This window comes from Lacerta agilis, chromosome 2, assembly GCF_009819535.1.
Source record: "Lacerta agilis isolate rLacAgi1 chromosome 2, rLacAgi1.pri, whole genome shotgun sequence".
NCBI lineage: Eukaryota > Metazoa > Chordata > Lepidosauria > Squamata > Lacertidae > Lacerta > Lacerta agilis.
The window spans coordinates 72,703,970-72,720,944 of record NC_046313.1 but is presented as its reverse complement, the minus strand read 5'-3'; the positions used below and the strand labels follow the sequence as shown (position 1 = coordinate 72,720,944).

Sequence of the window (16,975 nt, the reverse complement as noted above, 5' to 3'; positions counted from 1 at the left end):
CTTCTGATTTACTCTCTGTATTTTGTTCGCCTCAAAAATTACAGATAAAGTTCCCCCCCGAAAACTTTGCTTGAAAAACCAAACATTTCAAATTATAAATGGTTAATTAAAAAAGGACGTTGTGTCTCACTATTTCTAACACCGTCAAATAACAAATTATTTGTGTTCCTAAGAGAAGTTGTAAGTGGAGAAATCTGTCATTAATATGTGAAATGATTCCTGATTTTCTGCATAATATGATTCATGGCTATAAAACAAGATATGTGACCTTTTGAGTCACTAGACACATCTTCCTTCTTTTGCAGATCTGGGATTTACCCTTTGGTCTCCTCAACTAGCTTTTTTTTGGGGGGGGGGAGCGGTTAACACCCTTAATTTTTCAACATCATTATAATATACTTCATTGCAAAATACTTTTTTAAAATGGACTTGTTAATTACCAATTGTCATGATGACATTAAAGTAGTAGTATGTAAAAAAAGAAAAAGAAAAAAAGAGCAGCCAGCTATGGAGTTTGGCCTAGATAAATGTACCCAAAAAAAGCACTTTTCAACAACCTAGAAGCAGGATTTAAGGAAGCTATAAGTGTTGGAGGCTATGAATGAGATGTAAACAAATTTGCGTTAAATGTCAGCCATTTCGGTTATGCACATCTTTCTTGACAATCTTTTAATCTGGACAGATTATTTTGTGTCCATTGTCTTCAGTGTCATCTGCTTTCCCTTTGGTTGCATCCCCATGCCGATAGGCAATCTTGTTGAACTTATATATATAACTTAAGCTTTATGGAGCACACGGACTCTCTTTACAATAGAAACATGTATTTTATTAACTGTGGCTCTAACAAGTGGGGGGTCTTTATCTGGAAGGGGAGGCATGCCTATGTTTAAAATGATTAAATAAACTTTGTGGTGATTTGATTTAAAAAAAGAAAAGAGTAACTTGCTTACCAGTGTTTGGGAAATGAGACGTAAGCGTTTTAGTTTCTAGTATCATTACTCTCTGCACCATCACGTAAGCAAGGATTGAGGATTGAAGACAGAAGGCATTCTGACCTCATTCTAAGCTTGGGCAGAGCCTAGTTGACACTGCAGGGATTTTACCCCTTGACTGACCTTCAAACAAAGCTTGCAGTGAACAGGACAGAGCAACATAATGGCTTAGCATGGTGACTAGACACCACAATATTAGTTTTTAATTGCTGGAGATAAGGTACTGTTCATTCTGTGTTGTGATGCATAGTTAAAAGATCACTTTGAGTAAACATATGCAGTATGTGGCAGACCTCCTACACTGACTGGGATTTGGGCAGCGTTAAGTGAAATCTAATGGGATTAGGAGATACGTAAAATTCAGAAATGGTTTTGTCCTACTGTCTGCTCAACTACAAAACATTAATTGCATAGTCTTGGCAATTAGGCTGAGTTCATGTCTTAGAGAGAGCGCATTTATATACTTGGAACTCATTTGATTTTAGCCTGACAAGAGTACTATTAGCTATGCAAGTCGGAATATAGTAGTGGCTTCTCAAAGATCACTAAGCAAACTTAAGGGTTCAGGAAGTTGAACCTGGGTTCCTGCACTGATCCCAAACTCCCTGGCTTTTTTGAACAGCACAACAGCAAAGCACTCTAGCCCACGGTTCCAATTATATCACTGGTCCCTTTAAGTTTTCATTCCAGTTCTCTATAGCATTCCTTCTTGCAAAATTGACTGGCACTACCTTCCCCCTTTTCTTTTTGTAATAGTGTTGTAACTTCTAGTGGTCAGTTCAAGGGTGCCTAACATTTTTTGGCCTGGCAGCTGCCTTGATTATTAGCCATACCTCTGAGGGTTGCATGTCAGTGGTGGATTTAGCCAGTGGCGTAGGAAGGTGGGGGCGATGGGGGTGGGGTGCCCCGGGTTCCAGGGGAGAGGGGGTGACACTCGGCGGCCCCTCTCGCCACTCCCCAAGCCGAGCCCTGCCGCCTGGCACCCTGTCCATGCGGCAGTGGATTGTAAGGTTGCTGCGGGAGCAGCAGTGCCGGCCCGGACGGAGTGCACATGCGCAGTCAATCCTGACGTACGTCGTGACGTCATGACACAAGCGTCAGGACGCCCTGCCCCCCAGGGAGTGCCTCTGTTTGCCGCCCCGGGCCAAGTGGCTTTCTCTGCCACTGGATGTAGCGTATGTGCATGTACGCATGCCACACACAGAGACATTGCACACTTCCTAGGCAAACAGGTACACAACGTTCACCCAACACAAAAACAATCAGCATTCCCAGCCCTCCCCACTGGGGTGCAGCTGATTGGAAACACAGTCTTCAACATTACATAGAAAGGCAGTTTTCCTGCCCACCCTCATTCCAGCACTGGGGTGGATGGAAATGCTGCTTTTTTCCTTTTTCTTTTACTCTTGAAGAGCAGTCAGGCTTTGACCCCTGTCTCAGCACTGTGGTTCTTGGGACAAAGAATGTAACCAGTGATTTTATTAGGGGGGCAGGCTTTGTTGGGGGGGGAGAACATCAGATTTGTATTGATTATAGGGGGCAGCTGCCTCCCTGCCCCCCCCCCCGCCTCACCCCTGTATCCACCCGTTTTAGACAGTGGACTTACCCAGTGTTGTGGGAGGATGATACAGTCCAGGGTCACTGATTTTAAAGAGTTTGCAAGAGGGAGGAGAGGCTGAAGAATGTGCACACATGGGATCATAGTTCAGCTACCCTTAAAGCAATGCACTGGCTGTGTGTGATCTACAATTGTGCCCCTCAATTGGCCTTGAGGCAGCTGTTACTTTATTTACTTCTTGGAATTAAGGGGCCCAACAGTTGTAAGTATGATACTGTAACTTTGAGCATGCTTGCGTTTTTATTTACTATTTACTGCTATTGTGGAATATTTGTAATGATGTTTAAATTAAATGATGTTTAAATTACAGTACATTGTTTACCATCCTGCATTGCTGCTTGGTAGGACAGGCGATAAAGAAATAGAAAGAAGTTTAAAGCCCTGCTGGATCTGTTTTTCATGTAGCCTAATGACAAGCTCTGGAGAACTCAAATGCTTGCATGCTGTTTTGTGAAATCTTGGTTGGTGTAATACGCAATATAAAACAAAATCTTTGTTTGGATAGCCAGCTGAAGTTTTGTTACAGAATCATGTGCATTAGAAGAGGCATGTTGCACACAGATGTGGAAACAGTTGCATCGCTTATCACATGTGGAAATTATATTTCTGATTAAGGACTATTAAGCCTATCTAATTAAATGACACTAGCTATTATCTTGCTCTGGTGGAGCCAAATTGAGACAAAGGATTGTACCAGTGCAGCGGTGTTTAGGATAGAGAAACTTAACCGTTTTCTCCAGCATTTCTTGATAGAAAGCTGTTGAGATTGTCTTTCTCAATGTTGAACTTCAGTATTGAAATCTACATTGCATGAGCCAGATTGTTTGAGAGAGAAAGAGAATCTACAAGCGTAGGTTGGCTAGATTGGTCATATTTTAGGTGCCTGATACTGGGAGTATGAAGGATATTAATTTTAAGGCTTTGAACATGGAGCTAAAAATAGGCGGTTGGATCCACAATTGTGTGAATGGGAGGTCATTTATACCATGGGACTTTCCTGCTCTGTCTGCCCCCCCCCCCATGTAGCTGCTAGTGTACCCGAAAAGCATTTCCAGATGGTAGGGATTTGTTATTCCATGGTTTGATAGCTTAATTTCTTCCTCATTTACACTGTGCAAAGTACCATCAGACGAAATTTTTTATATGGCAGAATAATAGAATGGCAGAGTTGGAAGGGACCTTGAGGGTCATCTAGTCCAACTTCCACAATGCAGAAATCCTGTCCACAGCTATTTCTGGGTGGGCTTGAACCACCCACCTTCTGGTTAACAGACAGATGCAATGAACCATTACACCACCTGAAATATTTAACCCAGGATTATAATATGAAGGCTAAACAGATTAAATGCATGAGAGTTATGGGTTCTAACATTGCTCCCTCTTCCACATATTAGCTCACCTTTGTCCATTTTCTATTTTTACTGCTTTGGATAAATGAATGAGAGCCAGAGCACAAAATCTTCCAGAAAAAGTTGTAGAGAGAATCTCTAAATCTTTGTTTCCTGCTAGGTGATCTGGAAATGAGCTCCAGGTCTGCTCTAGAGCAATAAAGTTGTTTCCCCAAAACTTTCTGCATAGAGTTTCATAGCAGGTGAAGGTAAAAAGGTAAAGGACCCCTGGATGGTTAAGTCCAGTCAAAGGTGACTATGGGGACTATTGGTATGCTTTCAAACTGCTAGGTTGGTTACCTTTTTAGTTTGATCACAACTGGCCTGTTGTCTCCTTAAATCTTCATATACATAGTGCTTGGCTATGTGACTATGAAGTGCCATCTACTGGTGATATTTGACTTTTTATAAAATGCGTGATATTTAATGTATTTAATTTTTAATTATATGAAATCAAGTAATGCACACATACACATACTTATTTGCTTTACAGCAGGGGTGGCCAACTCCCAAGAGACTGCGATCTACTCACAGAGTTAAAAACTGGCAGTTATCTACCCCCTTTTGGGGGGGTTCAGGTCAAAGTTGTTGAGCATTTCTTAGGAAGGAAACCCCTGTTTTGGGGGGTTCAGGTCAAAGTTGTTGAGCTTTTAGAGAGGAGGAAAGCCTCGTCTTTGGGGGGTGCCAGGCTTTTTTTAAGGGGAGCCAAAGTTGTTTAGCTTCTTTGGGGGGAGCCAGTGATCTACCACAGATGTCCAGTGATCTACTGGTAGATCACGATCTACTTGTTGGACATGCCTGCTTTACAGGATCAATTTAATTGATTAGCTGGTTCAACTGATGGAAGACTAAAGGGTAAATTTAGAAGTAAATTACTCCTGTTGACTGAATATAAACAGATATAATGCAGATATTGATGAATATAATTGCTGTCAGAACTCCGCTTATTACTGATTATCTGACCATGCTAAATAAATAACTAAACAACAGCAGCAGCAACAAATTATTATTATTATTATTATTATTATTATTATTATTATTATTATTAATTAAAATGTTTCTCTCCACTGCCAGAGGCAGTAAGTCTATCATTTTGGGAACCACATGTGGGAAGAGTCCTGTTGTGCTCAGGTCTTGTTTGTGGGCTTCCCATGGTCATCTGGCTTTGAAAACATAATGCTGGACTTGATAGGCTTTTGGCCTGATCCAGCAGGCCACATCTTATGTGTTCATATAAACACACACATAAAAAGAGCAAGGGAGTGATATTGATTGGTTGATTTTTTTAATAAAAAGTTTGAATAGTGTAATAATGTATATAATATTTTTGTTGAAGTGAATATATATAAGCTTTGTGGATAGATATATGGTTGTGGTTCCTCATTCTCACCATGTGTTACTTTTTTTTTTTAGTCTAATTCACTATTTGCCCTTGCACTGCATTGTGCAAACACATATCATTGGGCGCAAGTAGTACTGAAATGCAGTTTTACCTACCTGATTCTCCTGATCTAATATAGCTGCTATGTTCAGGCACAGTAATGACCATTTCCTTTGTGCCAGGACTTTGACAGACATCCTGACCAATAATTTTAACAAACCACGATACTATAAAGAGATTTGCAAGATCCATCACTCTGGCCACTACAGAAACTGTCCCAGCAAGCAAATCACTTTCTCATCTCGAAGTAATTGAATGTAAATCTTGTATTTACCACACAGCATGTTGCACTACCATGGAATTCTGAGAATGAAAAGCAGGTCAAGCAACATGCCAGCATTGCAAACGAATAAAGATCTCACGTGAGAGCTCCCAAACATCAGGAAGTGCATGTAATGTTTAGACTTGGCCTTGCAGTATGGTATGTGAGAGGTAGGGGGAGCACAAGATCACAATGCTTAGAGTTGACCAATATCATTACATCTGAGTCAAGCCTTAGAAACTCATAATATCACTAGGATCATAAACCCTTTCAATAGCCCTAAATGTTTAAAAAAAACACCAAAGAGCAAAATAAACCTTAAAGAATGTCATTACAACCTCACATTATCGCAGGCATATTACTTGGGAGAAGAGTATGTTTTGTGGACAGATTGGCTATTTTCAGTAGAAAAGTTTTTAACCTAATTTTTACATTAAAATATTTAAAGCATCTTATTTATTTGCACAAGTATTGTCTTGCACCTATAATCTTAAAATACAGTAGTAAACCACCTTTGAAGCTAAGCAGTTTAGCTAGACAGCAGTAGAACAATTAGTAAATCCTTACTACTGTACAGTAATTGTAGATAGCTTCCTGACCTTCTTACTGTTCGGTTATGGTCAAGGCCATCTTCCAGATGATAGAAAAGGAAATGGCATTACAACAAAAGCTGTCTACCCAATCAGCTTCCATATTTGGTCACAAAGACTGCAGCCAACATGCACTTGCTTTAAAGTTAAATAGTACTGAAACTTCTACCACCTGGGAAATAATTAGAAAACAAGATGTTCCCATTGCTTTATGAGAGGCTTCCAAGGCTCAGTGTGACAGCCCCTAGCTCCCAGTCTCCCCCAACTGGGCGCCTTCCACATGTTTGGTGTGTGTCTCCTATCAGTCCAAGCTAACCTGGCTATGCTGGGTGAAGGTTGATGGGAGTTGTAGTTCCAAACACCTTCAGGGGAAGGCTGCTTCAAAGTGTCATGGGACTTAGTTGTTTTTATTCTTCTATGCCACCATTTTCAACACCTGTGAAAATAAGCTGGGCTAAGTGGAAATTCCCCACCTGCACCCCAAGAAAGCAGGTGCTTAATCCCTGACTTGCATCAGAGGGACTGAATGAGCAGAGAACACACCGTAGTGACTACTGTCTTGCCCCATGAATCAGGACCAGAACAGAACATTTAGTTTAAATTTTCTGTTTTCCCTCTTAAAACAATGTAGGGTAATTGTGTGGGAAAGACTAATACAAAGCTTAGCTCTCAGCTGTTTATCTTATGAACGTTCTGCAAATGGGTCTTCAGTGAAACTATGAACAGGTTTTTCATGCCTTTTAAAAGTACCACATCTAGCTTTTAAGAAGCTGGATAAAAGGAAACATAAAAGTTTTCTAGTGGGAAAGTACCGGTATAACTCCTACTTGATAATTGCACAATTATGTTAAATACCTTTTTTCCCTCCCGCTTGTTTCCAGGAACTCATAAGCCTTGCGTAGATGGGAATCGAGAGCTACCAACTGATCTTCTGGCTGGTTTCCAGTAAATGGGCATGGGGTTCTTCAGCCAATACTGTACTGCAGATCTGATTGGCTGGCCAAATAGCGCAAGATCTGCAGTATTGTTCAGAGAGTAAAACCTTAGAGCATGTTTTTACTGCATGCCCTTGTTTATTGAGGTGAAGTTGTTCCTGTTGGTGTTTTTGTATCTTTATTTGAGATTTTGTTGTGATTTATGTGGAAATTCTTTTTTTTTTTTCAAAGTTTTTATTGCTTTTATTAATTACATCAACGAATTCACATAAAATTAAACATAATTCCGTGACTTATTGCAAACAATTATGTATTCAAATATTTTCTTTATGTATCCCTATACTCTGCCGAGTATTGTGACTTCCCTCCCTTCCATCCCTGGTTTTCAGTCTTCTCCTCATTCTCTCGCTTTAATTATTGTTCATTCCCCATATGTACATTCTTAATTTGTTCTTATCTACATCTGTTATCGAATATTTTCACATTGCAAGTATTTTGTTAAATCCTGTTGGTGTTATCGTTTTATTACCAGACTTTTTTAAATACTCAATAAATTTACTCCAATCTGTTGTGACCTTTTGGTCTCTCTGGTTTCTTATCCTTCCTGTTAGTCTAGCTAATTCCAAATATTCTAATAATTTGTTTATGTGGAAATTCTTCAGTTTGGTTTTGTATTTTTAAATGTTTAACTTACTGTTTATAACTACTTTAATTATTTTGTAGTTATGTATTTTTTTAATGTTGTAAGCTGCCTTGAGCATGGTTTGCACTGTGGAAAGGCAGCATACAAAAGAAATTAGTGATGGTTTTAGATTTAAATACTTTTAGATTTTGGTTATGAGAGGGAGCAATTTTCCTAGATATTTATTTATTTTAAAGCACCTGTAATTTGCTTAATACATAAAAATCTCTAAGCAGTGTACAATATTAAAAACATCCAATGTCATTAAAATAAAAAATTCAGCTAATAAAACTACAGTATAAAAGCATCTAAAACAAAACCAATAATGCAGGGGATAAACAAGGAGTAGAGCATCTAAAACCCTACCATGGATGACAAGTGCAGAACTGTGTGAGGTGCAGTAAGGGGTTCTGTGTGCATCATTTGAAGGGAGAACATTAACCTAGATGGGTGATAATGGGTATTACCTATTTACTGGTACTTGCAGAGCCTCAGAGCTTCCTCTAGGCCAGGGCTCAGAAACCAATTAAAAGGTGCCTAGGCAAGATAGGGACGCAGGTGGTGCTGTGGGTTAAACCACAGAGCCTAGGGCTTGCCGATCATAAGGTCGGCAGTTCAAATCCCCGCAACATGGTGAGCTCCTGTTGCTTGGTCCCTGCTCCTGCCAACCTAGCAGTTCGAAAGCATATCAAAGTGCAAGTAGATAAATAGGTACCACTCTGGCGGGAAGGTAAACAGCGTTTCCGTGTACTGCTCTGGTTCGCCATTAGTGGCTTAGTCATGCTGCCCCATGACCCGGAAGCTGTACACCGGTACCCTAGGCCTATAGAGAGAGATGAGTGCCGCAACCCGAGTCGTCCGCGACTGGACCTAATGGTCAGGGGTCCCTTTACCTTTACTTTAGGCAAGATAGGAAGGTGTTTTCCTATTCTGGAGTTCTCAGCCACTTCTGCTGTAGATGCTAATGACTGATCTTGTTCTGGCTCCCTAAGCATCAGCTTAGTTCACCTTTCCAGACAGTGCTGATTTTTATTTTTATTTTAGTCAAAAGTGCTGAGATATAATTAAGAGAGTGGTGAGGTTGAGCTCCTTGGTAAGAATTTAGGGGTCTGTTCTGTGTGAGAGAGTGACTGGCAGCAATGCAGTTCATTGTTACTACTGCCCGTCAGAGGTGAGGCTGAAGCTTGTTTGGATTCCTAGTTTTTAAAAACCAACTCTTCTAATTATCAGATTGCAACAGTCGCCTTAGACCTCATGCCAGAACAAATCCATGGCTCTGTTGCATGTATTAATGTTCTTAATGTTCTCTTGAGTTGCAGGCAGACTGGTTGCACTTTGAAATGTTCATTACCTACTTAAATGCTTGCACATACAGTATGATTCATGTTAGAGCAGGGGCTTCTGTCTTCAGTTTTAACTCCCACCCACCCAAAGCACACTGAGCACAGCTAATGGCAATTTCCTCTCAATTTGTAAATCAGGTGGTTGGAAGTTTCTGCAGGCAATCCCAGATTTGCAGGCATTTGCAGGGCCTGGCTGATAGAATTTGCTGTCATCCCATGACCACCGCAGCAAAGGGACATTTTTTTCCTGCCCCCCTCCCCTCCCTACAACCTGAGCGGTGGAGTTGTATAAACCGCAACGCTGCCAGTCAGTGATTAGGACTGCAGTCCAATTTGACTACCCCCCTGAAGATTTAAAGTGGTTTAGGCTGCAATCCGATATACACTTACCGTCCAATTTTAACTCAACGGGGATCACTTCTGAGTTGACATGCACAGCATTGCACGGTTAGTAATGTTGGATTTTTTTTTTAAGTCGTTAAGGACTCTTAACGACCTTCCTCACTGAGCTCTCGGCCCTCTCCGAAAACTACAGCTCCCAAAATGCTAATGCGTAACAAACCTGTGAATGACTGTATTCCCCCCCCCCCCCGTCCCCAAGGACAGTTGAGGATTAGCCTGAACACATTACTGGAGACGTTAAGTGGCATTTGAAGCGGGTTGGTGCTTGCCTTTACCCATATGCGCCTACCTGCGAGTAAGCACAATGGGCCCCAGTGCGGCTTTTACTCCTGCGAAGCGCCTTTGTGTTAAGCCCAGCCCGTTTCTAAAGCCTGCGCGGCCAAGGCATCCCTTTGTCTCCGCGAAGTGCGTAGGGGGCGGAGCCCAGCCTCGGCGCCTCGCGCGCATTGCTTCGCTCCGGAGTTGGGGGCGAGTCTTCCTGGTCCGCAACTCGTTCCCCGCGCTGGCCTGAGGGGGCGGAGCGTCGTGCAGGCCCCGCCCTCCGGTGGCCTTGCCAGCACTCCCCCCCCCCCTTCGCCGAGGATCCAGGGCACGCGCCGGCTGGCTGGCTGGCTGTTGGCGGCGGCGGCGCACCTTCCCGGATCTTCCTTGGAGCTTGTCGCAGCAAGCGGGACCGCGGGAGGGAGCGAGCCCCCAATGCGAGAATGGCGTCTCCGCCGGCTCGAGAGCTCACGCAGAACCCCCTGCAGAAGATCTGGGTGCCTTACAACAACGGGCTGCCTGCAAAGCACAGCGCGCAGCGAGGCGGTGAGTGAGCGAGCAAGCAAGTAGTGGCGGGCAGATCTCGGGGAGACTTGGCTTGCGGGGACACCGGAGTTGCATCAGCCCGGAGCCTGCGAGGGTGTGTGCCGAGGATTGAGGAAGCAGGACGTGGTAGCGGAGAGGCCTCTTGAGGGAAGAGGGGATCGAGGCGATGCAAAAATCTTAACACCTCAGCAGAAAAAATAGGAAAGCCGGCGTCTTCCGAGGAGAGGCGGGGTAGCTGGGTGACCATGCATCCGCTGGTGCCGGGAGTTGCTGTGCTCCTCGCTGCCGGAGCGCCGTGCCCAACGCATGTCCATTAGGGTCCTGGAGAGGCACAGCTCGGAGGGATCGAAGCGATGCCCTCTGAATGACCGTTATTCTTGGCGCAAGGGCTACGCGACTCAAACAGGCTCTGGAGATATTTGCTAGCTGCGATCCACCTTCTGTGGTGGGCTGCAGTCAAAAGTACATAGAATGTGTTTCGCCTTGAAGACCCTGCCAATAAATACTTGATAACTTCCACCTTTTGGAAGAAAATCAGGTGGTTTCTCCACACTCTTGACGTCGGCCCCTTTGCCAAGTGTACTGCCCCCCGTCCCTCGGCCTCCGTGTACCCCTGCTCTCTTGCACACGCTTTGCTTTCTAGTAAAAGAAAGAAAAGCCATAGCAGGAGCAACATGGAAAAAACAAACAAACAAAAAAGGCAAGGGAGAGATAAAGAATCTATAGAGTTACCTTGCCTTTCTGCAGCAGTGTCATTAGGAGAAATTCAGCTTTTGAGAAAGTACCTCACCAAAGACTGCTGAGTAAGCTTAGCAGTCAGTGAATAGGAGGAAAGGTCCTCTCATGGATCATAAATGGGTTATGCTGTTGGAAGCAAAGAGCAGGAATAAATGAACAGTTCTCTGAATGCAGTGAAGTAGAAAGTGGAGTCCCCCAAGGATCAGGATTGGGGCCTGTGGTTTTTAACTTGTTCATAAAAGAGGAGTTAGGAGTGAACAGCAATGGGGGTGCAGAACCTCAGTTAGCTATGTTTTTTATTGAGTTTTATTGATTATGAGGGGCAGATGCCCCTCCCTGCCCCCCTGTGGCTACGCCCATGGTGAGCAGTGAGGTGGCTAAGTTTGTTGATGATACTAATTTTTTCAGAGTCCTTAAAATGAATAGAGATTGCAAAGAGTGCCAAAGGGACCTCTCCAAACTGAGTGAATGGGTGGTAAAATGGCAAATGCAATTGAATGTAAACAAGTGTAAATTTACACATGGTGGGGCTGAAAATCTTAGTTTAACATACATGCTCTTGGGGTCTGAACTGGAGTTGATAGATTAGGAACAAGACCTTGGGGTCTTAGTAGATAGTTCAATGAAGATGTTGACCCAGTGTGCTGCAGTGGTGATGAAAAAGGAAACTTCGTTGCTAGGGATCATTAGGGAAGGAATTGAAAACAAAACTGCCAGTATCAGAATGCCATCATACAAATCTCTGGTATGACCGTATTTGGAATACTGTATAGTTCTGGTTGCCTCACCTCAAAAAGGATATTGTAGATTGGGATAAGGTTCAGAAAGAGGCAACTAAAATGATTAAGGGGATGGAGGGGAGGTTGCATGCAGCATCTGCGATTTTTTAATTTAGAGAAAAGGTAAGATTTGATATGATAGACATGTACATGGACAGGCATGGCAGGGAGAGTGAAAACGTTTTTACTCCCTCTCTCATAACACCAAAACTCATGGCCATCCAGTGAAGCTGAATGATGGAAGAGTCAGGACAGATAAAAGAAAGTATTTCTTCATGCAGGGAGTGCATAATTAAACTATGGCACCCGCTCCCATAGGAGGCCGTGATGGCTACCAACCTAGATGACTTTAAAAGAGGAGATAGCTATCAAAAGCTACTAGCCACGATGGCTGTGCCCTGCCTCCACAATTGTAAGCAGTAATGCTTCTAAACACCAGTTGCTGGAAACCACAGGATGGGAAAGTGCTCAGATCCTTGCTATGTGTTTCCCACAGGCATCTGGTTGGCCACTGTGAGAACAGGGTGCTAGATTCGATGGGCCATTGGCCTACTCTGACAGGGTGTTATTCAGTGATCCTATGTGTGACCTTCTAGAACTTTGGGTTTCTCAGGCCTGTGGATTTCTTGCTTCTGCACCAAAGAACACATGCAGGCAATGGGTGTCAATATTTTGGTTTGGTTCCGTTCCAGTAATAAATACCAAGCAACTGGGAAATGAGGCAAATCCTGAGAAGAGATGGGCTCCTTGTAAGCAGGATATCTGTTGACCTATGGCAGAATACCTACTTTGTCCCACAGTCACCCACCCCCAAAAAACAGATGTATCGGCAGGTGCGAGCCAACATACGGTAAATTGAAAGAATGAGTGTGCCTGCCTGCCTGTCTATTGGAGTCATATACAGTGGTACCTCAGGTTAAGAACTTAATTCGTTCCGGAGGTCCGTTCTTGACCTGAAACTGTTCTTAACCTGAGATACCACTTTAGCTAATGGGGCCTCCTGCTGCTGCTGTGCTGCTACTGCGCGATTTCTGTTCTCATCCTGAAGCAAAGTTCTTAACCCGAGGTACTATTTCTGGGTTAGCAGAAGTCTGTAACCTGAAGCGCCTGTAACCTGAAGCGTCTGTAACCCGAGGTACCACTGTATAATCGAATTGGCTTTCACTTAAGAGGATACTCTTGTCTCAATATTACATAGATTTCTATATTACATAGATTCCTTTTCTCTAGAAATCGCCTTGTTTGTTGCACTACCTTTGACCTTATCAGCTATATCAGCCTCCATGTTGGCTCCAGCCATTGAAAAAAAAAATAACAGCATATGCTCAGCATGCCACTTGGCAGGTTGCAGTGTTAAGTCATGAGCAGTGCAAGTCACTTCTGTGCCATAGCTGTCAACCTTCCTTTTTCTTGCATTGGGAAACGGCCATAGCTGTCAGCCTTCCCTTTTTTTGTATCTGTTCCTGATATGAAAGTAAAAAGCACCACTCTTGGGTCTTTTTTTTTTCGCCTCAACGCTAATCTTTGGCTTGCATGCTCCTCCTTCAGTATGGCTGTGAAGAGGAGATTGGAAGCAGCTGCTTCTGTTTGGGAGTTATTTATGTTATTTATTACATTTATATATATCACCTTTTTCTTCCAAGGAGCTCAAGGTGGTGTACATGGTTCTGATCGTCCCCATTTCATCCTCACAACAACCCTGTGTAGGTTAGACACGGTGAGTGGCCCAAGGTCACCCAGTGAGCTTCATGGCTGAGTGGGGAGTAACCTCAATTTGTTTTATCATCCCAGATTGGGTATATGGCTTATGGAAACAAGTCAACTTCAAACCATACTTTATGAATCTGGATTGTTTCAACTAATCATGGTTCAGATTAACTACAGTTTGGGGTTCAGATGACTGCAGTTCCATCTATTATGGAAGCTTCTGATCTCCTTGCAGGAACGTGAGGGGTGTGTGTGCATGAAAGGCTCACTGACTTGTAGTGGTAAACCATGGTTTAGTGATATGTCCAAACTTTGTTGTGTGTTTCCCACTAGTATAGGGGAAGGAAGAGGCTATGGAGCAGGGGTCAGCAACCTTTTTCAGCTGTGGGCCGGTCCACTGTCCCTCAGACCATGTGTTGGGCCGGACTATATTTTGAAAAAAAATATGTGAACGAATTCCTATGCCTCACAATTAACCCAGGGATGCATTTTAAATGACAGCACATATTCTACTCATGTAAAAACACGCTGATTCCCGGACTGTCCGCGGGCCGGATTGAGGAGGTGATTGGGCCGCATCCGGCCCCCAGGCCTTAGATTGCCTACCCATGCTATGGAGATGCATGGTTGAGAAAGGAAGGGTAAAATAGAACTGCAGAATAAGACTATAGTTCATAGTAACAACATCGATTTGCTCAATTCCTGGAGGGGTGTGCGCGTCCTTGTGTATTAACTATAATTTGGCAACTACTATAGATGTTACTGTTTTCTGTGTTTCTACTTTCCTCTAACATGGAATTTTCATGCACTAACCCCCCACCCCACCCCACCCCCCAAAACATTAGTGGCGTTGGGACAATGGGAATGTTAGTGTTTTAAACAGAGTGATTTATTACCACAGAGGCTGAAGGCTAGGAAAATGAAGATAAAAATTGAAGGAGCTTTTAAAGAGTGTCATTGACCTGACTAACGGGGGTGGGGTGGGGGAACTGCTCTGAGCTTAAGATGAAGCCTTAATGATGAAAGAGTGTGATATCCTGAAGATGTTTTGTACTAAGCCGAAACTGAGTGCAACCTGGCCTTTCTATAATTGGCATGAACCAAAGTTATTTTTGAGTTAATCTTTCAGGTTGTTTTAAGATCTGCACAGTCCTGGAACCTGTGCATGAATGTGGAGTTGAATAAATTTATACAGCAATTTGGCCCCATTTTGGCAGTATTCCAGAAGGATTTGGCTGGTTAATGGTTTCAAATAGCTTCTTGTTGGGATTATTTGAATTAGTGCTTCTTGGAACACTCTTTAACATTTTAACTAGTGCTTTAAGTGTGCATTTTGAATAAGATATGGTCAAAATAATGGAATATTTCTGTTAAGACTACGGGAGGGCGGTTAAAGGCCTGTTCTGAACCAGCAGACATACGTGCAAATATCTTAAAGGTAGTACTGAGTGTAAAATAAATGCATAGATGGTGCAGTTTCTAAGGCTGGGATGGGGAGCCTGTGATTCTCCATCTGTTGGACTGCAACTCCCACCAGCTCCAGTCACCACGGTGCGTGATCAAGGATGATGTAGGCCTGCAACATCTGAGAAGAGCACAGGTTCTTTCTTCCTGTCCTAAGGAGTCTGGCACATGAACAAATAGCAGACATGCCACTTCAGACATTTGGTCCACCTAGCCCTGTATTGTCTATGGTTCTCAAGCACGGACATCAACTGCTTCCTGATACTTTCAGCTGGAGGTGTTGGGTATTGAAACTGGACCCTTCTGCAGGCATGTGCTCTGCCACCAGACTTTGGCCCCTCTCTATAGCAATAGTGCAGGACTCTCAAACATTTATCATAGTGGATGTCTCTAAACTTCGGGAAAACCATTCCCTCGTGAAAATGGACGTGGAGAGAGAGAGTTCAGGTTGTGATGGTTATCTTTTTCCTTGTCATGGAGCAGGCCGATAAAAGTAAAGAGAAATGAATAGGGTTACTATGTCTACAGTAGCTGAGTAAAATAGCTCAATTAAAAATAGATGACTGACCCATAAATGTTTTTCCACCGTTTGATACTCAGTGCAAAGGTTGGGACTTTTGAAGCCTGGGCAAAAAAAGTCAAGGACTGAAGGGAAGTATGGGCTCAATGGCAAGTATTTACAGAGGCTGACTTTACTACAGAGATGGGGAACCTATTGCCTTCCAGATAATATACATGAAGTGTTTTCAACGTCCTAGAGAAACACTTTGTGTAGTAAAAACAAAATGAAAAATGAAAAAATCCTTCCAGTAGCACCTTAGAGACCAACTATGTTTGTTCTTGGTATGAGCTTTCATGTGCTTTATGTAGTAGAAAAAGACAAATTATTATTCAGCATTCTGTCCTTGAGGTTGTTGTCTGAACTCAACACTGCCCCAAGCTGACCACAAGTAACCAAGAGTAAAACTGCTAAAGGGAAAGTTTTGTGGCTGTTGTGCTGCATTTCAGTAATTGCTGGCTGACACTGAAACACTCGGGGGGGGGGGAGTGTTGTGTGCACTGGGATAACAGGTTTATTTCTCTAGGTCTTTGGCAAGTTGTTTAATCTGATGTGAACAAGGACCTTGTCATTTAGTGACTGGCTAATTGAACAGGATGGGTTCAAAGGCAGATAAATGCAAGCTTACAGTGCCAGTTAATAAGAAGCTGATTAAGCGCTTTAGTTTTTGAAAGTATGAAAGTGTTTGTTGTTGTCATTAATAAAGTCCGTGGACTATTAAACTTTGGAATGTTTTTCTAGAACACAGGTTCTCAGTACTTTTACAACAACATATTAAAATTCAGTTTATTACTCCACTCAAGTGATGGTCATCATATCATAGTTCTAATGCAGGCTGTTAAACCAAACCATGGCTTAGTGCAAACAAGCAAAGGTGCAGGTTTCTGGACTGAATATTGCAGCTGCTTCACTCCTGTCCTGGTACTGCTGCTGCACTGGAGACTAAGCCATGGATTGACTTAGTATTACATCGAACCAATACTTATGGTTTGTCTTACTCTAACAAACCAGAAGCTGTAACTAATGTTTGTTCTTGGTTTACTGCTCATAGCTGGCCTGGGGGGTGACAAACTACGAGTCTGGGTACATACACTTAAGACAAGCCATGGCTTGATGCCGCTTCAGTGTTTAGTCTGGGAGGCCTATCTGTTCATTTGTGCTAAGCCGTGGTTTGATTTAGTGCTGCATGCGAACTGGGGACAGCCATTCTGACAAGGAAATCTAACACATCCTTATCTGTTATAGGAGCAATGGCAATTTAGTTTTAT

At 42.9% G+C, this 16,975-nt stretch overlaps 1 protein-coding gene across 3 annotated transcripts in view; it reads left to right on the top strand.

Moving 5' to 3' along the window:
• PFKFB4 (6-phosphofructo-2-kinase/fructose-2,6-biphosphatase 4) overlaps positions 1–16,975 on the top strand; it is a 70,806-nt gene that overhangs the window by 16,035 nt on the left and 37,796 nt on the right. For 2 of the 3 annotated variants that reach the window (XM_033140743.1, XM_033140745.1), the window contains exon 1: positions 10,250–10,460. The exons of the other annotated variant lie outside the window; for it this stretch is intronic. In XM_033140743.1, the coding sequence (XP_032996634.1) occupies positions 10,358–10,460 (103 nt within the window). In that variant the 5' untranslated portion in view covers positions 10,250–10,357. Of the gene's footprint in view, positions 1–10,249; positions 10,461–16,975 lie in introns of those variants that run through there. 3 annotated transcript variants of the gene reach the window in all.